Raw genomic sequence first — 24,286 nt, 5'->3', positions numbered from 1 at the left:
ACTGCCATCTAGCATGCATCTAGCGTAATATTTGTAATGTTGAGATGGTACAATAATACATTTGAAGACAGTTGTATTTTCGTAAGTCAATTAATATTTTATTGTATTGGAGTACTTCGTTACTTCTAATCTTTATATATTTTCTTCTAATCGTGTAATAGTCAATTAAATCCCACTCGAGTTTTGATTTTCTCTAGATAAATCAAAACGTCTAGTGAGATTACTGTTGATAAATTATCTAGCTTTAATTATTCAGTAATCTTTTCGTACTTTGATTTTATTGTAATTGTAATTGTAAATTTAATACTAATTGTAATGTTCTTTGTAATTGTAATTGTAAATTTAATACTAATTGTAATTTTATTGTTCATATTGTAGAGGGGCAGAGAAGGCCTGATGGCCTTATCTCTACCAGGTTAAATAAATAAATACTAAATACAAAAAATAGACACTTAATAAACTATCCCATACGGCACTCACTTTCCTTGGTTACATGTTACAACATGATACTTTTTAAGTTGTCAACTGTCATAGTGAGCCGCCTGTCGGAACGTTTTTCATGGTGGAAAAAGATCTTTCTACTTCTACTGAAGTGATTGGAGCAAACTTAAAACAATTTATTTCAGAAGAACTGTCTCTACTTTCTTTCAGAGATTGGGAAAAACCGACTGTGTATTGTCTCAAAAAGAGGGGTGTGAGAAAGGATTAGAGACTTCAAAGAGTAGTTGCTAAGGGTGCTATTCATAGACATTTCGCTAGCCCGCGCTACGAGCGTGCTAAAATAGCCCTGGCTAACGACTGGTTGTTGTACAGGATTCGTATCGTATCATACCGCTAACACTGGTTTATGAATACGAAAAACGTTAGTTCGCTGATCATCCACCGGAAGAACGCGCTAAGAATGTCTATGAATACGGCCCTAAGATTCCGGTCTCCACTTATCACTTCGCCGACAGCACGTTTCGTTGATTGTCAGGTAAACATAGCTATTCGTATCTGAATCCAATTTGCTTTGCTGAGGCAATAACTTTATCACTCGTCTATTGCACCTGTTGCAGTTTCATCAGACTGCGAATTTATCATATTCTGAAAGCACCAGTTGTTACCCAAACCCTGTTTTTAAATTCGTACCAAATGAAGAATAATTAAAATATTGATTTTGTTGTTATAGTACAGGGACATCATTTTATTTTTACTTCAATTTTTATTGTACCTGAGTTTTTGAATGTACTTCACTCCCACCCCTTCCACTCATGAAGTTCAACCGTCCTCCACACAGATCCAAGACTGCATATAGTAAACAGCACTGAGTTAGTGAGTATAGTACGTTTCAGAAATATGTTCGCGTTTTCCAGTGACGAAAGAGCTTTCAATATTGAATCATATTTTCGCACAGGTACTGTCCGTTTGCCTACGTCGCATCCCTATTTCCCCCACCTGCTTCTGTTCGCCCCTCTGTAAAAGCTGGGCTGTCTTAGCTCTTTTCGGAAAACATTAATTTCTGTTAGGAATTGGACGTCTACGTAATATTACACAACTGTTTAAAATAACTTAAATAAAAGGGCCTCGTTAAGTAATTAACTGTCACGTTATTTCCTCCCTTTCTACGATCCTGCGGCAAAACCACTTGGACGGACAGTAGATAGCATGTCTAAGTAATTTTATCTTTGCGGGTCGGGCAGAAGTGAAGGTTGAATTTACAGTACGTAAGGTACTCTTTTATAGACTACGTACAAAATTATTTCAACTTGAGTTACTAGTACGAAGGACGAAACTGGTAATTGGAATTAGATGCAATAGTCTATAGTGTGATAATATGCACAAAAGAACTGAAGCCTGTATCGAAATGAACGGCCACCATTTTCAAAAATGTGTTTAAATGTCCATATTTTGATTACTGTATTTTTTAATTTAACTTCATTCTCTACATTGTACGCTAATGTGCTGTAGACAGTATAATATACACTGCATAATGAATACGTTCGCATGGAGAACTCAGTTCGTGAGTAAAAACACTTATTGTTAGTACAGTACTGTATTAAGATTAAACAAAAACCTAATGAAAATTATCGAACTCAAAATCGCGATATTTCCTAGTTTACGTAAATGGATGAACTACTTTTCTTCCCTCCTATACCTAGTAAAGTGATGTGTGTGTTTTACGCCAGTATCATCGAACTACAGTCGTGGAAGGGGACAGCAAACTGTGTTTCCGGTTCTCTAAAGGTATAGCCAGGTTAATATTAAAAATGTTAGTAAAAATAAAATGATGTCCCTGTATATTGCGATACATGCGTGGTAAGTGCATTGTTACAGAATGAAGGAAAGTTAGAGAAGAGGGAAATAGGTTGAGGGAAAACCCCAGAATAACCTCAACCAGGTAACTTGTCCCAAGCAGGATTTGATCCCGAACCCGCTCGTTGCACGATCAGACATGCTAACCGTTACTACACAGCGGTGAACAACTTAATCTTCATTAATAGACCTAGTGTGAGTGGTGGATATGATGATAGAGACTGGATTAATCTTGCACAGGATATTGACCGATGGCGGGCTTATGTGAGGGCGGCAATGAACCTGCGGGTTCCTTAAAAGCCATTTGTAAGTAAGTAAGTATTGTCCGACCATCGGATCTGTGCCCCTTCAGCGCTGTCGTCGTTCTTGGAAAAGTTAACGCCTGTACTCACTCCATTCCACTCGCTTTCCTCCCACCACGTTAAACAGCAGGCCACGAACCTTGCCGAATATGGATGTTGCCAAACTTCCGTCAAACGGTGTCATAAATAACTGGTCCTTCATGCTACAATATTATTTCTTTCAATCAAAATACATATTGTATTTCTACATTTTTTAAACCTAAATCCCATGTCTCGAATCACTTTACATAGTTTTTCTCTCCAACCTTGGAAATTATTGCTTCTCTCGCAAGCTTCAGTAATTTCTTCAATGTTGAAACTTCTTTCTGAACGGTATGAAATTCTTCTTGTATCTTTCTTCTTAAAATACATCGGTTCATATCATCTACAATAATTAAAAGTTCCCTTGGTCTGTTCTTCTCTGGTGATTCTAGCTTTTCATCTCCTGCACAGACTCCCTCTCTCCTGATTTTCTTTATTAGGAGTTCTGACCTGTCTATATAAATTACATAAAATGTTGTATTATTAGTATTAGTTAAGTAAGTAATTTTAATACATAATGAATTGAAATGAAATAAGCCTCACCTGTGATATCAGTTGCTCTTTTCGTTGTCTGATTTATAAATAATCCGTGGCGCTACAGCCCGTGAAGAGCCTAGACCGACCAGCCGGCTGCTGGCTTCACGCCCACATGCCGAAGCAGAGGTGAACGATCATCCAACCAGAATGGAGGTATCGTGTGGTTAGCACGATGATCCCCTCAGCCGTTGTAGCTGGTATTCGCAACCGGATTTCGCTACCTATCGTAGCTCCCCAAGTGCGTCACGATGCTGGGTGAGCACCGGTCCCATACACTGGCCGAAATTTGATGAGAAAATTTCTTCCCCCATGAGGACTCGAACCAGCGCGCATTCTGTAACGCGAGTCCTAGGCGGGATGCCTTAGACCGCGACGCCACGGCGCGGGACTTGCCTGATTTATAGGAAACAGATATTGACCTGTTTGTTTCTCTTCATCGCAAAATGGTATTACGTACTTGCTTAATAATATTTGTTTCGCCATCCGTGCTACAGTATTCATGTTGAGTTGACAACACTGGACTACTAGTGAAAATATTGTAAACTGTCCCGCAAGAAGGCCAAAATTGTGAGTAGTGGGGGACAGAAAGGAAGAGAGATAGAAAAGAGAGAGATAGGAATGCAGACAGAGAAATGAATTACCGAGGCTGAGAAGGAATTAGGGTTCAGTTCGCATATCTTACGGGGGCACAGATCCGATGGTCCGACTATATGTAAGTACGAGTGGTTAGTACAGGGACATCATTTTATTTTTACTAACAATTTTAATATTAACCTGTCTATACCTTTAGAGAACCGGAAACACCGCTTGCTCCCCCCTCCAAGACTGGAGTTCGATGATACTGGCGTAAAACACAAATCACTCTACTAGGTATAGGATGGAAGAAAAGTAGTTCATCCATTTACGTAAACTAGGAAATATCGCGATTTTGAGTTTGATAATTTTCATTAGGTTTTTCTTTAATCAAAGTACAGTAATGCATTAAGAATAAGTGTTTTTACTCACGAAGTGAGTTATCCATGCGAACGTATTCATTGTGCAGTGTATATTATACTGTCTACAGCACATTAGCGTACAATATAGAGAAAGAAGTTAAATTGAAAAATAAGCATAATATGAATATTTAAACACAATTTTGAAAATGGTGGCCGTTAATTTCGATACAGACTTCAGTTGTTTTGTGCATATTATCGCACTATAGACTATTGTATCTAATTCCAATTGCCAGTTTCGTCCTTCGTACTAGTAACTCATGTTGAAATAAATCTGTACCTACTCTACGTACTGTGAATTCAATCTTCACTTCTGCCCGACCCGAAAATATAAAATTACTCAGACATGCTATCTACTGTCCGTCCAAGTGGTTATGCCGCAGGATTGTAGAAAGGGAGGAAATCACGTGACATTTAATTACTTAACGAGGCCCTTTTATTTAAGTTAAATTAAACAGCTGTATAATATTACGTAAACGTCCAATTCCTAAGAGAAATTAATGTTTTCAGAAAAGAGCTAAGACAGCCCAGCTTTTACAGAGGGGCGAGCAGAAGCAGGTGGGGGAAATCGGGATGCGACGTAGGCAAACGGACAGTACCTGTGCGAAAATATGATTCAATATTGAAAGCTCTTTCGTCACTGGAAAACGCGAACATATTTCTGGAACGTACTATACTCAGTAACTCAGTACTGCTTACTATCTGCGGTCTTGGTTCTGTGTGGAGTTGGAACTTCCTTAGTAGAAGGGGTGGGAGTGAAGTAGATTCAAAAACTCAGGTACAATAAAAATTGAAGTAAAAATAAAATGATGTCCGTGTACAATTTGAGGTCACCGCCTTTTGTAAATGAGTGTTTCAATGCCGCTCATATGTGTGTGTTGTTTTGTGTTTCAGAACGAAAGTTGTTCGTGGGGATGCTGTCGAAGAAGTGCACGGAGAACGACGTGAGGGTGATGTTCGGTCCCTTCGGCACGATAGAGGAGTGCACGGTGCTGAGGGACACCAACGGACAGAGTAAAGGTAAAAACAGGGGCGCTGACTCCTGCTTGGGCTTTTTCAAAGATTTTCCAAATCGTAAGGTGAATGTCTGGTAATCTTTGGGGAATTCTCTACCTCGTCTCTCTGTCATCAATCCCATCGATGTTAAATAACCTAGTAGTTGATACAACTCTGTTAAATAACCAACTGAAAACCTACCAGAAATAAAGAGAAAGAGAGATTCATTGAAGAAGATAAAGGGGACGGAAGAGTAGGCCTAATGAAGACAACTGTAGAAATTATGAGAGGAGAGGGAACGAATAGAAAAGTGGATATAAATAATCCATTTTGAATCTTGCGTACACTACTTTTAACACTTGAATATAATTAATTGATTAACTAGTGGACTTACTAGTGTTAATTATGTAAGATTTGTCCGGTTTACAGCTGTTTCAGTGCTTCACGCACCATAGGACAGACATACAGATTAATTGCTGATTAATATTTGTTATTTATAATGAAACTAACATCTGTCCATTCTTATTATTATTATCATTAATGTCTCTAAATAGATTTACAAAACCTCTAATGGCAATTACATTAATATTCTCATTATAGAAATAGAAATATATATATTCTCCCTGTAACATAGTCCTAGTAAGCTTATATTAAATTAATTTTCATCATTTTACTAGCTATCTCAAATATTAAATTAATTATAATTGATTGAATTAAATTAGCTCATAAATTAAGTTACTACTTTACCTTATAGATTTATCTAAATTTAAATAAATGTGTAGTGAAGATTATTGCTGGAGAACCTTTTAAGTGTAGTGAAAATATTTGTAATTTAAATTTATGTATTGTATTGATTAAGGCTGGTTGAGTGGAAGAGAAGGCCTTATGGCCTTAACTCTGCCAGCGAAAATAAAACATTATTATTATTATTATTATTATTATTATTATTATTATTATTATTATAGGACAGACAGGCAGATCATTCCAAACACGCTACAAAGAACACATTAAAGCAATAACCAGAGGACACAATACATCTACATACGCCGATCACATAACCAATGCTAACCATACATACAATAACATAAATACGGACATGGAAATCCTACACATACAACCCAAGAACCAAAAACTCAACACACTAGAACAATACGAAATATACAAACACACTAAAACACACCCAGATCAAATTCTCAACACACAGATCAATTTCAGTACACACACACTATTTGACTCCACTTGTCAACACCTTTTAACAATCAAACACACCCACATAACAGGCAGAGAATTTCGAGATGACGCCGTGATCTAGTAGGCTCTGAGGATGGTGCGTGAAGCACTGAAACAGCTGTAAGCCGGACAAATCTTACATAATTAACACTAGTAAGTCCGCTAGTTAATCAATTAAAGATATAAATAAAGAGGGAAAAGTTGTAGACGTAAGTAAAACGGATAGGAAATAAAACCAATGACGGAAGTAATACGAAAGTAGAGAAAAATGACAAAAAGAAATGAATAGAAAGGAAAGAAAATGTGAGATGGGAAAAATGCAAAGCAGTAGGGAGAGAGGAAATAAAAGCAAAATACATTACAGAAAACAGAGAGGAGAAAAAATAAATGAAGTAAAATAATTATATGGGAGAGAAAGGAGCAAAGGGATAAAATATGAGAAAGAAAAATCTTAACTAAGAGGGTTAAAGGGAGAGAAAAAGAGGCGAAAGCGAGGAAGAAATTTCGAGTGAAGAAAGGAGAGGTAAAGAAGTAAAAATATGGAGAGAAAGAGAGAGGTATATAAAGAGAGAAGAGAGAGGGATGAAAAATGAATGAATAAAAGTAAATGACTGAAACAATGAATGAAAGCCATGAAATGTTGAAATAGAAAGGGAGAGAATTAGTGTAATGTCATTCATATCGCACGTGACCTTCAATAACCAGTCCTTTCACCGCAAGCAGTGGGAAAAAAATCTTGTAGGAAACTTTATAGTCACTACGGGTGCTATTCAGAGACATTTCGCTAGCCCGCGCTACGAGCGTGCTAAACAGGATTCATATCATATCGCTAACACTGGTTTGTGAATACGAAAAACGTTAGTTCGCTGATCATCCACCGAAAGCCCGCGCTAAGAATGTCTATGAATTTTTCTATCTCCATTGGCTTTAATAATTCATACACTTCACTGAAAGTAGTATCTACTGATCCGGAGCCGCGCTTGGGCGTGAGTTCGATTCCCACTTACTGATTACCTGCTTGGGTTTTTTCCTCCAAAGATTTCCCTAACTATAAGGCGAATGATAGGTAATCCATGGCGAATTGTTCACCTCATCTCCCTGTCACCAATTCCATCGACGCTAAATAACCGACTTACAGGCACAGGACATGGGTTAGATTCCCGCTTGGGTTGATTATCTGTTTGGATATTTCCGAACTTGTCTCCTACTGTAAGGCGAGTAATAGATTTTTATTTTATTGGGTTATTTTACGACGCTGTATCAACATCTAGGTTATTTAGCGTCTGAATGATATGAAGGTGATAATGCCGGTGAAATGAGTCCGGGGTCCAGCACCGAAAGTTACCCAGCATTTCCTCGTACTGGGTTGAGGGAAAACCCCGGAAAAAACCTCAACCAGGTAACTTGCCCGAACCCGGGCCACCTGGTTTCGCAGCCAGACGCGCTGACCGTTACTCCACAGGTGTGGACGCGAGTAATTCCATGGAGAATACTCCATCCTTATCTTATCTCACAAAGTACCTACCATCTTACTATCACCAATTCCATTGACGCCAAATCTAGTAGTTCATACAGCGTCGTTAAATAACCGAAAAAGAAGTACGTTCACTGGGCAGGGCATGGTTGCGCCCCACGGTCAGATAAGATGCAGCAGATAAAAAAGAGTCCCTGTTTTGTGGGCATAGTTGCGCCCCGTTCCCATCAGGCAGAGAAAAGGGCATGGCATAGTTCCGCCCCGATGAAATAGGTAGAGAAAAAGACATTACGGGAACTCGAGCCTCGTAATCAACCAACCTTACTGATTTCTTATTCGATTTAATATTCATTATCGATACGTTAAAATGAACACCATGAAGTTGGCAGTACTTTATTAGCTGACATATTCGAATGATGAGTCGTTGGGATATGGGGCCTTAGCAATCTTGACATTTTTTTTAGTGATTTTCACACAGTCTTTGGCGTATAGTGAGGTTAATTTAAAATGAATGTTACGTTTAGAGAAAAGGGTAAAGAGTTAATAACTCACAGTGGTTCTAATTTTCGATTTGCGAAACCCTGCACAGTAAGGTTAAGATATCGGCGTACAAACAAAAAATGCAGTTCATTTATTGTGTCTGATCGATAAAAAAGTGTTATTTTAAGTAGCAAAATTGATCATATGCTACCTGATTTAAGTGCAGCTACCACTATGATATTTTACGTACGCTTAATTAATTTATTTTATGACTGGCCTTAGCTCTGCCAGATTAAATAAATAAATTATTATTAAATTAAATTATACCCATCGGGGCGCAACTATGCCATGTCCATTCTGCTACCTGACTTCTTCGGGGCGCAACTATGCCATGTCCTTTGTGCTACCTGATTTCTTCGGGCCGCAACTATGCCATGTCCTTTGTGCTACCTGATTTCTTCGGGGCGCAACTATGCCATGTCCATTCTGCTACCTGACTTCTTCGGGGCGCAACTATGCCATGTCCTTTGTGCTACCTGATTTCTTCGGGGCGCAACTATGCCATGTCTAGGCTTCCCAGTTGACCGCGGGGCGCAACTATGCCATACCGCGTTCACTGCGCGAGATCATCCCACATGTCACGTGACAGCGAGGGCGTTCACGGAAGATGGTAACTCAGTGAAGGCTGTGGATAAAATACGGTGATGAACGACAAATTTATAAGTTGTTTTACGAAATCTGCTACATAGATAAGACATATGAGAATACCATTTCAGATGCTGATCAATGATGATGCCCAGATATGTCACAGTTACAGTTTCTTCCAAAGGGAAACATTTGCAATTAAAAACAGAAGAACTACAATTATGTAATTACTAAACTTAAATTACAACGACGATTTAAAAAATTGTATAGAAGAGTACATTGTGTTCTAGGCTGGAGGATACAGAGCCTTCCCGACGCTTGCGATGTTCGGAATGTGTGTGTGGATGTTTTATTTATATTTATGCTCGACCATGCTGAAATGTAGTAATTATACACCTGGTAGCAGTCCTTTAATGCATGTCATTAAAGTACACCTACTCATTAAAGTACAGGTGTTCAGCCAATGACAACTCAGCTTACAGGTGTTCAGCCAATGACAAGTCAGCTTTGTAACGTTATAAAACCGCAAGTATCGATTATTCTCGGATATGGAATCGAAAGAGAATTAGCGAAAAGTCACGGAGGCTGGAAATCCAATACTGTCGCAGAAGGTTATGTTCTGTTGCTATAATAATTAGCGTTAATTGTAAATAATATTCAAATAAATTCAATTTGTCATCTCGTTTTTCAATGTCGAATTCAATAATGAAGGTTATATCAAGCTTAACGGGATTACATCAAGGTCAATGACATTATTGTTCCTCGGAAAAAATCAATACTTTCGCGTCTGCGCACATCTCACAATTCACGACCTAGAACAAGGTCACTTCCGATCTTGTCAGATACAAATAAAATGGTCCACACCTGTGGAGTAACGGTCAGCGCGTCTGGCCGCGAAACCAGGTGGCCCGGGTTCGAATCCCGGTCGGGGCAAGTTACCTGGTTGAGGTTTTTTCCGGGGTTTTCCCTCAACCCATTACGAGCAAATGCTGGGTAACTTTCGGTGCTGGACCCCGGACTCATTTCACCGGCATTATCACTTTCATATCATTCAGACGCTAAATAACCTAGATGTTGATACAGCGTCATAAAATAACCGAATAACCCAAATAAAATGTATACATCTGAATAATTTCAAGTTAGTAATATGGTCGAGCATAAAAAGTCGTAAGAAACTCGCCTATAATGGTAATTAAGACGCTCGTATGAATATGAATATCCATACTTGCGTCTTAATTACTATCATTATAGGCTCGTTGCATAATGTACTATTTTATTATTAACAGCATGCCTCATTATAATAGTTCAACTTTCGTTTTACAATTAACTATTAGTAAAATACAATAACAAACTATTATTAGGTTACATTACTACGTACAAATGGTGTATGTATGTGTGTGCGTGTGTGTGTAAAATTACAGTTTGAATGTCCGATTGTTACTCTTAAAAATTAGTTGTGTCAGTGTAGGTGTTAATATACATATCAAAGCATATTATGAAGCACTCTGATTTGTAGATTTTATCTTAGTACTTCCAGACTTTTATCAATAATGACTGAATAAAAAATATGAACGAATTGCAACTAAATTTGACTGGCGTGACGTTGATTTTATTTCATTAGAACATGCGATATTATGTACTCGTAATGGCACGTTCACTTGTAACTATAATAATAGCCGGCGTTTAAAAAAGGAACGCTCCAGAATTACATATTCTATAACTAGCGGTGAACAGCGTTTAGAATAGGGCCTCATAAATTTTCTTTGTTCGGGAAACAAGTGGGAAAGTGAATGCACATGCTGATGAAGGCATTTTATTTTGTACGGTGGAGGTGATTTATTAGATGTCATGTCTAGCACCTCAGAGCCATTCAGTACATAAATGGGAGGTCATTTGTAGGGGAAATACTGTGGAGGTATTATCATGACAGTTGGAAGTATAGCTTGACCAATATTTCTTGCCTTCGTGGCTTGACATATCTGACAAGTAGTGAATAAAAGCTGTGTCCATGTCCTTCTCTCATATGGCAAAGTCTAAGCGCCCAACACTAAAATAGAGAGAAAAATTCGAGGTCTTTGTGTAGTTTACGCCATACTCGGTAAGTTTTCGTTTATTATTATTATTATTATTATTATTATTATTATTATTATTATTATTATTATTATTACTTACTGGCTTTTAAGGAACCAGTAGTTTCATTGCCGCCCTCACATAAGCTCGCCATTGGTCCCTATCCTGAGCAAGATTAATCCAGTGTCTACCATCAAATCCATATTAATATTATCTTCCCATCTACGTCTCGGCCTCCCCAAAGGTCTTTTTCCCTCCGGCCTCCCAACTAACACTTTATATGCATTTCTGGATTCGCCCGTACGTGCTACATGTCCTGTCCAGCTCAAACATCTGGATTTAATGTTCCTAATTATGTCAGGTGAACTATACAATGCGTGCAGCTCTGCGTTGTGTAACTTTCTCCATTCTCCTGTAACTTCATCCCTCTTAGCTCCAAATATTTTCCTAAGAACCTTATTCTCAAACGCCCTTAATCTCTGTTCCTCTCTCAAAGTGAGAGTCCATACAGAACAACCGGTAATATAACTGTTTTATAAATTCTAACTTTCAGATTTTTTGACAGCAGACTAGATGACAAAAGCTTCGCAACCGAATAATAACACGCATTTCCCATATTTATTCTGCATTTAATTTCCTCCCGAGTCATTTATATTTGTTACTGTTGCTCCAAGATATTTTAATTTTTCCACCTCTTCCAAGGATAAATCTCCAATTTTTATAGTTCCATTTCGTACAATATTCTGGTCACGAGACATAATCATATACTAGTCTTTTCGGGATTTACTTCCAACTCTATCGCTTTACTTGCTTCAACTAGAATTTCCGCGTTTTCCCTAATCGTTTGTCGATTTTCTCCTAACATATTCAAGTCATCCGCATAGACAAGAAGCTGATGTAACCCGTTCAATTCCAAACCCTCTGTGTTATCCTGAACTTGCCTAATGGCTTATTCTAGAGCGAAGTTAAAAAGTAAAGGTGATAGTGCATCTCCCTGCTTTAGCCCGCAGTGAATTGGAAAAGCATCAGATAGAAACTGGCCTATACAGACTCTGCTGTAAGTTTCACTAAGACACATTTTAATTAATCGAACTAGTTTCTTGGGAATACCAAATTCAATAAGAATATTATATAAAACTTCTCTCTTAACCGAGTCATACGCCTTTTTTAAATCTATGCATAACTGATGTACTGTATCCTTATACTCCCATTTTTTCCCTAATATCTGTCGAATACAAAAAATTGATCAATAGTCGATCTATTACGCCTAAAACCATACTGATGATCCCCAATAATTTCATCTACATATGGAGTTAATCTTCTCAAAAGGATATTCGACAAAATTTTGTACGACGTCAACAAAAGTGATATTCCTATCAAAAGTGATATTATTATTATTATTATTATTATTATTATTATTATTATTATTATTATTATTATTATTATTATTATTTCTTTCGCAACATAGGGAAGTAGTCTTTCGTGGTCTTAGACTTACTAGTTTAAACCATGCATCGTTAACTTTTTAAAGACAGTAAAAATCCTTAAAGTTGGCTCCTTCGAAAGGGAATTAAAATCTGAAAACTCATGTAGATTCGTGGGAGACAAAAGAATCAATTCCTGGATTGACATATATCTAGGCAATATTTTCCTTTCATTTTTCGCCTACGTCAAAATTCATATCTGCTAGCCACCATTCCTGTCTGATCGCTGCTCCTGTTAAGAATGGTCCACAATAAACCAGAACGAGGACGGAAAGCGGAGGGCGTGAACGTGAAGATTTTTTATTAAAAATAAACCGAGAACAGAAACGGCTGTGCATATCGATGTTTTTCAATGTAAAGTCGATATTACGCACTCTGATGTTTGTGTATAATTGACCAGTGGCATTCTCTCATGAGTACAAGCCAGCCAACATGAACACAGGTTAACCAACTTCAGCATTTAAGACACGGAATATATTCACGTAGCATATTACATAGAAAGTGATTCTACTGCATTTAGAGGCAATGAATGGACAAGATATTACGTATGTCACGACCTCGTTGCTACAAAATATACAACGACCAAATAGCTTTTCGATGACGACAGAATGAATCTAGAAGGCCAGCGTTTCTCAAACTTTTCTGAAGTGGGGACCACTTTTTTAAGTTAGAACAGTTCCGCGGACTACCTTACTCTTGTTCCCTTCGAAAGTAAATTTATAATTTTGTAGCATATTTTAATAGCCTACCAATATACTTATATTTTAAATTAGAATTAATTAATCAAAATTAATTTAATTAAATTAATTTTATATTAGTATTAGCTAATTAAGTTAATGTTAATAGAAGAAAATGTATTTTCGTTTTTTTTTAATAATTCAAGGCTATTAGAGTTTGGATAATCTTTAACTTATTAACTAAAAAATAAATAAATGTTGGTACTCACATTAGTGAGATGAATGAGCCTGTCGATTCTTACACAGTTGTTCTAGGCCTATATTTAAATGACTAGATTTTATTTCTTTAATGGCACTAGAATCATTGATATCAATATCTTCACACACAGCTTCTGAACTATTAGCAGAGCCTAAATGAAGCGTATCATCACGTTCCTTTCTTTTCAAAGATCCGGATCGAAGCCAGTTTTTCAGTATGTATAATGGGCACTATTTAACAGAGACATGGACAACTACTAGCGTGTACCACATAAGAAAGATTTAACGTTATAAATACATGAAATGATTCGGTACTTTGGCCCTCTGTAATGAATTCGAGTGGTCCCTGGCTGGGTTACAGGTGCAGCACCAGAAGTGCAGGGAAAAGATGGCGAGAAACACCACGTTCATAGTGCTTTAAACCCTCTTTTGTTGCCGAGAGTAGAGTGGGAAGTCAATAGACGGATAAGGTAATAAATTTCATAAAATGTCAGTACGGGGAGAAAAAGTGAAAGCGATTACCATGTGTCATTTCCAATCTCTGAGATTTTCAGCTATAGTGTGATATGCAATTCGTTTGAATTTTATTTTTTCTTCTGTCTTTTTTGAAGGACCACAAGGTCAGACCTCGAGGACCACAGGTGCTCCGCGGACCATAGTTTGAGAAACGCTGTAGTAGGCAGTAGGCTGTGATCGGAAACGATAACGGCAAAGTTAAAACTTGACCAACTGTTCATTCCCGTTCCCGGGCTCCGGCAAGCTTCTTATTAATTATGAATGCTTACATTTAAATTCATTTATTTAAACAATTTTTCCGTTCTCATTCTCGTTGTCGTTTCCGGTTTATTGTGAACCAACCTTTACCACTGGTCTCTCATCCAGGCGGTCTGGGTTCGACCCCCTGCGGTTGTGATGGAATTTATGACGGGCGAAGACGTTGCAGAGAGTTCTTCTCATGGTACTCCACCTTCCTCATTTCACTTAACACCTCCGATAGTTAAAAGTCATGGGAAAAACCAGGTTATGAACCGACTAAACCGGAAGCAACGTTCTGTTGCTCTCTTTCTGAGCTCTGTTGCCACATAGTGGCGCGAGATTCAAAGCGTGTTCAGCGTTTGTCACCGATATGTTTAAAATAACTACTGTCTATAGTTCTCAGTAACACTATCCACAATATTAGTAATTAAAATTACTGTTTTTAAGAAAGCACGAGCTAATGACGCTGGTACGAAATGCGACTCGTAATGCACGTGGTACTGCAAATGAACTGGGAAGTTTGGCTACGCTGTCTCCGTGATTCCGTTGCCAGATTTTCGTTAGCAGATGACATTTTCACGTGAAGTCCAATGAAAAGCTCCGTTCTTCCTTTCCCTCCAACCCCGCACACTCAACGTGTCATCGCCAGGCTTCGAGACTTCGGACCCGATAGAGCTGTTCAGTGGGAAATCCGCATAACGGCGTACTGAGTATAGTGGTAAAGCGTATAGTGGGTGGGGGTACTGTAGAATGAATGCCAACAAATACGCAAAGGAAAACGCTCTGGATTTGAAGGTTCTGACGAATAATTTGGTTTTCATACAAACTGTGTTTGAAACTATTACACGGTTAGAAAAGTCAAAGCAAGATATGCCGGAAGCCCTCAAATTAATTTAGAAAATGATGCAGAGAATTAATGAGACACCAAGTATACCGGTTACTGAACGTGTAAAATAGAAGTGGAAATCAATTTTATGTAAAAATAACGGATATGGAACATTGTGTAACATAAACACCAAATTAGTGGACATAGATTTACCTGAGAATAAAGGACTGTCTCTTAGAGACTGCAATGATGTTAGGTTTCTTCGTTTTGCTTGTATCACGTCATGCGACGTAGAACGCAGCTTTCTACAGTACAAACTTTGGCAGATAACAGAAAAAGATTTACGTTTATAGTAGGTACATTGCAATTCGGTACTGCACCTGCACTTCCTAAAGACGACCAATAGGATAAATAAAAAAAAAATAAAATTGCTGCATGCTTATTTCCACCATTAACACTGTGTATAATTAAACACAAATGCTTATAAAAGACAGGAGAATAAATGCTTTTCACATTTTTTGACATTGTCATTGTGTAATGTATATTTACTTTCAGAATGTACATATGTGTGTGTTTCCCCATACTACCGTACTCTACTCTAAATAGCAACGTTGTTACCTCAACACATCTGTATCTACCTGCAGCGAGTCAACAACCTATAGTGCATGCACAGTAAACTTATTGTATCGGGTCCAAAGTCTCGAAGCCTGGTCATCGCTGTACAGGCTACCCCTCTAACCCGCACTTTCCTCTCGCCCTGCCAACTACTTCCTGTTTAGTCGGTTCATAACCTGGCTTTTAGTATAGTAGGCAGTAGGATGCAATCGGAAACGAGAACGGCAAAGTTAAAACTTGACCAACTGACCATTCCCATTCCCGGGCTCCGGCAAGCGTCTCGTTAATTGTGAATGCTCACATTTAAATACATTTATTTAAACAGTTTTTCCGCTCTCATTCTCGTTGTCGTTTCCGGTTTATTGTGAACAAACCTTAATCACTGATCTCTCATCCAGGCGGTCTGGGTTCGACTCTCCCGCGGTTGTGATGGAATTTGTGGCGGGCGAAGACGTTGCAGACGGTTCTTCTCGTGGTACTCCACCTTCCTCATTTCACTTAACACCTCCAATAGTTAAAAGTCATGGGGCTAGTACGGGTACCCGACGCAGATAAAGGCCTGCGATTTAAGGACTTGGGATTTCGGACCCTGGAGCTAAGACAGGATGGCCCGCCTGCCAGCAGCGTATTCGCGAATACCACATGGGCCATCTGTCGGACTGGAACAATAATGGCATAATAATGTGGATTCAGTCCCGATCTGGTCCTCGCAAAGACAGTCTACCACCACCTGTCATCTTATAGGGGTTACAAATGTCTCAACCTCGGAATAGTGATATGCGTTACAAGAGCGGTGTGTTGAAGTTTTCATGTTCGAGGAAAAGTTTGAAAAAGCGAAACGTAGTTGAGCTTTTTTAATTTCCGAGAATTGAAAGAAAACATACCGCTCGTGTATCGTACATTATTTTGTGCGAAGATCGTTTATTACATACCTGAAAGAGGAATTTCTAATTAGTTGCAATGAAATCTCCATCTTGGTTTCTGTTCAATGACGGCAAATTTGCAAAACAAAAATATCTATCTCCAACATTGTTGCTTTAAAATGTTTTCTGTGTTTACTATATTCCAGCAGGCCGTGATATACGTCTGTCTTTTTTTTTTCCCCAGTCTATGATGAGTCTGGAATCTTGTTGATTTTTTCACGGCTTCCTTAATGTTACTTGCATCACGAATGCAAGTGTACATCATTGTGATAAGTAGTGTCATGTATACTATTAATCTCGTACTGTCGTAGACGATCTCTGTATGTTGTCAAGGATGAATTGATAATATATGACTAGTAGTAATAAGTTGCTGGTCATAAATAGCCTCACGAATAGTTGAATTGGCGTGGAGATGTATGTAAATCACATAAACTATTATTTAGTTTGTTATTTTTCAGCACTGGAATTAAAATATAGGCTAATATCAACTTATTTTGTTCCACCACTTTACTGAATATACATCTGTGTTCGCCAACATGCCAAATTTTTGGACAAAATTAATGTGTTACAGCGAGGCGGATTCTTGAGCGGCAAGTCAGTTGCGGCTTGCTTCATATACAGGGTGATTGACGAGGAGTACCGCCACTTACGAAGAATATTCCCGAAGACATTGTGAGCAAAAAAGTTGTATAAATATGGGTCTTATTCTCAATATTTTGAGAGTTGCACTAATTTGAAGTTGTTAAAAAAATCCTTTTTCTTCTTTTGTTTTAAGGGTAAAAGAATATTACAATTAGAGAATGAACTATTCAGAAGTATTAATTTCTTTAATTGGCTAGTGTTCTGAAGCTAAAAATGTGTTGTGAATTCCATAGTTGATTCGTACAGAAATGTTGTTTCAATTTTAAACCAGAAAATTACATTTTTCTTACGCATTTATCACAACAATTGTTATAAATCGCGTCATTTTCGTAACTCTTTAAGACTGCACATTAGAATGCAAAATTGAACTGCAAAAAATTTAAGTTGCTAGATGTCGTGACCTGTTACAATTTTTGTGATAAGTGTGAAAGAATAATGTACTTTTTAGACAAAAATTGAAAAAAAAATCTATACAAAGCAACTAAGGAATTAACAACAAATTGTTAGCTTCATAATACTAGCCAATTAAAGAAAGTGTAGGCCTACTTCTGAATACAGACGTGGACAAATTATTAGCAAAATTGAAGATTTGTATTATATATTTTTACAAAATATGATTCTTCAATTTAGACTACAGTTGACATTTTTGTGTATTTCAAAATTATTAGCAAAATTGAAGATTTGTATTATATATTTTTACAAAATATGATTCTTCAATTTAGACTACAGTTGACATTTTTGTGTATTTCAAAATTATTAGCAAAATTGAAGATTTTTATTATATATTTTTACAAAATATGATTCTTCAATTTAGACTACAGTTGACATTTTTGTGTATTTCAAAATTATTAGCAAAATTGAAGATTTTTATTATATATTTTTACGAAATATGATTCTTCAATTTAGACTACAGTTGACATTTTTGTGTATTTACAAATTATTAGCAAAATTGAAAATTTGTATTGTATACTTTTCAAAATTTAACTCCTCAGTTTGGACTACATTTGGTATTTTTGCATATTTACAAATTATTAGCATAACTGAAGATTTTTGTTTTATATTTTTACAAAATTTGACTCTTCAATGCAGTTGACATGTTTGCTAATTTACAAATTATTAGCAAAATTGAAGATTTTTATTATATATTTTTTACAAAACTTGACTCTTCAATTTAAACTACAGTTGACATTTTTGCATATTTCAGTCTACTGTAAGGATGGAAATATGCAAAATTGTCAACTGTAGTCTAAATTGAAAAGTCAAATTTTGTAAACAGAATTATCATAAAAATCGTCAATTTTGTTAATAATTTGTCCACGTCTGTAGTTCATTCTCTATTTGTAATATTCTTTTATCTTTAAAACTAAGCAAGAAGGTATTTTTAACAGCTTCAAATTAGTATAACTCTGAAAATACTGACAATAGGACATGTTTATGACATTTTTTGTTCAAAATTTTTTCGGGAATATGCTCCGTAAGTGGCTGTAACTCCTCGTGTATCACCCTGTAGGGGAGACTGTTGTACCTTTGAACACTTTTCACATTTTATTTTTTTTAATTTAGAGAAATGAAATTTTTTAAATGAAAAAATGCTTGAAATAATTATTGAAGATTTCTTTACAAGTTCCTGTATGTATTTTCCTGTTTTACAGATCTATTAAGGATAGAAAAAATAAAATGGAGGGATATGTAATGTGTTCCAAGGTACAACAGGATCATGTACCTTGGAACATACCCTCTTGTAAGTTGGAACACATGGAATATAGGAGGGAATATAGCTGTAAAAACTGACAATCATATTTAAAATGTATTTGCAATCATAAACCAGAGCAGGCTTCTCTGATTTAGATTTTATTTCCTGGAGAAGCAATAACTGCTTCAACAGCTTTCTTCAAGATATCCGAATCAATTGGAGACCTCTTTAATTCTAGACTTACTTCGTGACATGATCTTAAAATAAAATAAAAACAAAAACCGATAGTATCGTGTAATTTGAAACATGTTCCATGGTACAAGATGTTTTGTGTTCAAAGTACAAGAGGGTGCACGTTTAAACAAATATGGCTCCGAAAACTAGAGAGTCAAATAAATCATGGAAATTAAAATATGTTATTACTCACCAGATGATAGGGAACACACCGTACTTGAAATATATTAACAAATGCAATCTGGTTGCGTGTTAGAAAACCTACATCAATGAACGAAATGTTTACTTTTGGTACTAAAAAAACTTCTTTTGTCTACGGAACTCACACTTTGCAATAAATCAAACTGAAACTACGGCCAGAGCTACTTAGCGGCTTTCTCTACAATCTACTTAGCTTTGAGTCCTCTAGGTAGCAGCAAAAATTAAAAAACAAAAAATGTTCAAAGGTACACTATGCTAAAGGTACAACAGTCTCCTCTATATCACTACTTTGTTTAAATAAATTATTATTCTTCATTAGTCCAGGGTGAAAATAAAATAAGCATTATTACAAATCATATAATTCTTGTTACAAGTATTGGTCTTTTTTTTCTTCTTGGAAAAGTCTCAGGTTGTAGATATTGTAGAGAGCTGTATACAAGGGTCTATTGTTATTCTGATTGTAATTGTAGCATTAATTAGTGTTTTTTTTTTCAGGCTGTGCTTTTGTTACCTACACATCTAAACAGTGTGCCATAAATGCAATCAAGAACATGCATCACTCACAAACAATGGAGGTAAGATTACCATATCAGTATATTAACGAGTCTCATGTTTTGTCATTTCACAATACTCGCTTGCTAGGCACCCATGAAAGATGTAGGTGTGGTAATTTTATGCTTGCGAACGAGTTTTGCAGATGCTCTTGTACTTTCATTGAAAGTTGTTATTGAACTGTTACAATATGCTTTGCATACTTCCACTCGGTAATGAGTAGACTTCGTGGAATTGCCACGAGAATCGCAAAGTTTACTGCGCACGCAGTATAGACTGTATGAGAAGGGGGCGTGCAAAGGATGGAGTATGCCTCTAATGTAAACACTGAACAGTATACTGCGGTTACAATAAAACCTGTGTCCTGCATTCAAGAAATATAATGAATGATCATTGAAGTAGGAAATGTCTAAACATGTAAATACACAATTATTTTATAGTGAGATATATTAACTCTTAAAATTTAATGTAAGATACTCACATCATCGTTGAATAAGTGCATTGCAGTGAAGAGATACGTACATTTTGAACGACTGCAAAGTAACCTCCCTGATGGTCACTTAAACAGTTTTTATATTGGGAAAATGTACGTTAGACATCACACGATGTAATACTTACACATTTGAAGAACGGAAAGTCACTACTTTTTAGTACACCAACTTCAGGTGTCTTGTCGTGACCTGATGGTACATCATTTATAATACGAAGTTGTTAATGGACAAAATTTTTAGCAATAATGTTTCTCAACTTACATTTCACTTTTTTCTGAGATTAGTGAATTGTTATTTTGGATAACGGTTTGTGATACTTTATCTACTATATTAAAGGCTTCTGAGAGTTGTAGTTTAGACGATTCTAACAGGATGATGCTTTTGGACACGATTTTAAAATTAGAATCAATGAACAGAATATCTTCCAATAGCTGTTCAGAAGGCAATTACTTTACAGCTGCAACAGCGGAACTGTCTGTGCTATCCAATGCATCAATTACCTCCATTATTTTGCCGTAATGTTCTGCATAATAATTAACAGCATCCAACCACGTTCCCCAACGGGTCAAGACTGGCTGCGGGGGTAAGGGTATTCCAGGGGCAATTATTTGGAACAGCAACACTCTCATTGTAGCATGTTTGATTGAATTCTTGTCTGCACTGAACAGATGTTAAGCTTTCACTATTCCAACCACAGTAATGCAAAAACAAGTGCTTACATAGGTATACATTAGCTGTAGCTGCTCTATCTATTTGGACCGGTCACATCTCTTAACATGAACTGCTTATACTACGAGACCGGGCGGTCGCTCACCTCCTCAATACTACCGTACACCGACAACCTGATTGCATGCTGCGTGTGGCAATTCAACGAAGTCTGGTAATGAGTTTTGGAATAATATTCTGGGGAAATTCCACAGATAGTAACAGTATATTCCTACTACAAAAAAGAGTAATTAGAATAATGATAGGTGCCAAATCTAGGGAATCGTGTAGGACTATTTAAAAAAAGTCTACTATATGCAGGTTTGGAAGTAAACCCCGAAAAAACAAAGTATATGATTATGTCTCGTGACCAGAATATTCTACGAAATGGAATTGTAAAAATTGGAGATTTATCCTTCGAAGAGGTGGAAAAATTCGTGTGTTGCTTGTTGAGTTTATGGAACCGGGGACTGCGATCAATGCAGCTGTTTATGTCAGACTTTACGACGACTGGGAGAGCCATTCAAAACAAAAGAAGAGGCACGCTGACTTCTGATTCATGGCAGCGCTCACCCTCAAAGTGCTGCTGTGACTCAACAGCTTCTTCAGCAATATAGATGGGAAGTGTTTGAACTCCTGGCATATAACCCCGACGTAGCGCCCAGCGACTTCCACCTCTTCCCTGAACTGAAGAAGGCGGACAAAGGACCAGACTAATTATATTTCTTACTGTTGCTCCAAGTCAAACTCACTGGCGGCAACATTCAATGACGAGGAGATTGGAAAGCCCGTCCTCAGATAAGACAAATGCCTCGATCTTCAGGGTGATTTTGTCGAAGAGTAACCATGTTTGTGCATAACTTTTGGTAATAAATTATTTTTTTTTATTTACACTTGTCTTTTTTTATGGACCACTGGAGATTGAAAAACAAACAGCCCTCTTAGTTTGTTTAAAATAAATATTTGAAATCTGCTCTTTCTTTTTGAATAGCACTGTACAATACATTGTGTTGTATTGTATTCTATGGTATTCATACATTGCTTACAGCTAGAATAGTAAAAAAACTTTGTACTATTATAAAGTCTTAATTTATAGTCACAGTCTAGATTAAATATATACAGACGAGATTTACAATATTGTCTACTAGTACAACAGAAAATTTTAGTATCAATTTCATGAAGTGTTGTTGAATGTCATGAATTCACCTGCAGAATAGAAGGCGTGAGAAATTAGGTACTTCTTTAATTTTGCCCTAAATAATCTTATGTTTTGAGTTTCATTTTTATATCGATAGGGAGGCTATTAAAAATTGTTACTGTCATATAACACACTCCTTTTTTGATAGCATGATAGACTTGCCGATGGAGTATGGAAGTCATTTTTTTGACGTATATTTATGCTATGAACTGTTGAATTAGTTACAAAGTTTTCACTATTACATACGAGGAAGATTATTAATGAAAAGATATACTGAGAAGCCATGGGCATTATTTGTAGTTTTTTGAAAATAGTCCTACATGATTCCCTACATTTGGCACCTACTACTATTCTAATTACTCTTTTTTGTAATAGAAATATATTGTTACTATCTGTGGAATATCCCCAGAATATTATTCCAAAACTCATTACCGAGTGGAAGTATGCAAAGTATATTGTTTTTAAGGTATTGATATTTACTATCTTTTGCATAGCTCTAATAGCAAAACAAGCTGAATTTAGTTTGGGGGTAATTTCTTTAATATGATTTTTCCAATTTAACACATTATCTATTTTTAAGCCAAGAAATTTGGTTGTTGTTGTTTCTAATAGGGATCTATTATTAATTATTGCGCTAGAAATTTGCGACGTTGAATTTGGACAGGATTTAAATTGAATTATGTTAGTTTTGTAATACAATTTAATACCAATTTATTGACTGAGAACCAGTCACATATTTTGAAGAGAATTTCCTCTGTTGAAGACTGGAATGTGTTGGAGTTATTGGCTGTAATTAGTATACTTGTGTCATCTGCAAATAATATGGGATGACCTACATCTTTTATTAGGGGGGCAAGATCATTTATAAACACTAGAAAAAGTAGGGGACCTAATATTGATCCTTGAGGAATTCCATTATTAATAGTTCCCCATGTCGAGGCAGATTTCATAGTTGTATTGATTTCAACTTTCTGTTTCCTATCTGTTATACACAGCGTAAAATTTGTTTATTGTAAGGTTTATATGATTAACCGACACATACTATGTTCGTTATTATGATATTATGGGGAAGTTTTGTGAGATCTCAACGTTACACAAAGGAAAGAGTGTATAAAGTGCATTACTATTTTAAAATAAAACATTATCGTGATATTAGTGAACCCTTCAATTGTTACGTCTTATTAAAAAAACCGGAAATGTTATAGTTGTGTTTGTTAATTTATCTGTTCTTAAAACATGGAACAAAATAGCTAAGAGTGTAGTCTTGTTAAAGTCCAAATTTAATATGTTTATTTTTCAGGGGTGCTCATCACCGCTGGTAGTTAAATTTGCTGATACACAAAAAGAAAAGGATCAGAAACGATTACAGCAAATGCAAGCAAATCTATGGAACCTAGCAGGAGTAAACATGGGGCCACAGTACCTCACGGTAAGTCAACTACAAATTACAAAATAATTTTTTTTTCATAATCATCCTTAACTATACCGGTACATATTAAATGTGGAACTTGGAACTCAACCATGATAAAAGGTATTTGAATTAATCTTGCTCTAAAGAAACTACAACCATGTAAACTGAGTGATAACCTAATTTTTACTCCCTTTTACCATGTCTGATCTGTGTGTTTAATCTACCTACCTAACCTACCTCTGTACCTACTGATCTTTCTACCTACCTCTCTGTCTGTCCAATGTTTCCAAACTGTCCATTCATCCGTCCAGGCTCTCTGCCTACCTGACCAGTCGATCCACCTACCCATCTATCCGTCAAATCTGTCTATTTGTCCATCTATCTGTCGATCCATTCGTCCATCCATCTATCCATCTCTATCTGCTTATTCCTTTCTTCCTTCTATTCACTTTCTTATTCTATAAATTGTAATACCTAAAAAAAAAATCTTCCCCCCCCCCCAATGCCACCAGGTTGTC

General features: G+C 36.6%; 1 protein-coding gene across 13 annotated transcripts in view; it reads left to right on the top strand.

The window, feature by feature from the left end:
* Nucleotides 1-24,286, top strand: part of LOC138700306 (CUGBP Elav-like family member 2) — a 1,672,689-nt gene that overhangs the window by 1,555,415 nt on the left and 92,988 nt on the right. For all 13 annotated transcript variants that reach the window (XM_069826845.1, XM_069826839.1, XM_069826850.1 and 10 more), the window contains 3 exons: nt 5,102-5,227; nt 19,907-19,986; nt 23,658-23,786. In XM_069826845.1, the coding sequence (XP_069682946.1) occupies nt 5,102-5,227; nt 19,907-19,986; nt 23,658-23,786 (335 nt within the window). The remainder of the gene's footprint in view (nt 1-5,101; nt 5,228-19,906; nt 19,987-23,657; nt 23,787-24,286) is intronic.

Source organism: Periplaneta americana, chromosome 5 (genome assembly GCF_040183065.1).
Source record: "Periplaneta americana isolate PAMFEO1 chromosome 5, P.americana_PAMFEO1_priV1, whole genome shotgun sequence".
Lineage (NCBI taxonomy): Eukaryota > Metazoa > Arthropoda > Insecta > Blattodea > Blattidae > Periplaneta > Periplaneta americana.
The sequence above is the reverse complement of the archived record's forward strand: the minus strand, read 5'-3'. Positions and strand labels throughout refer to the sequence as shown.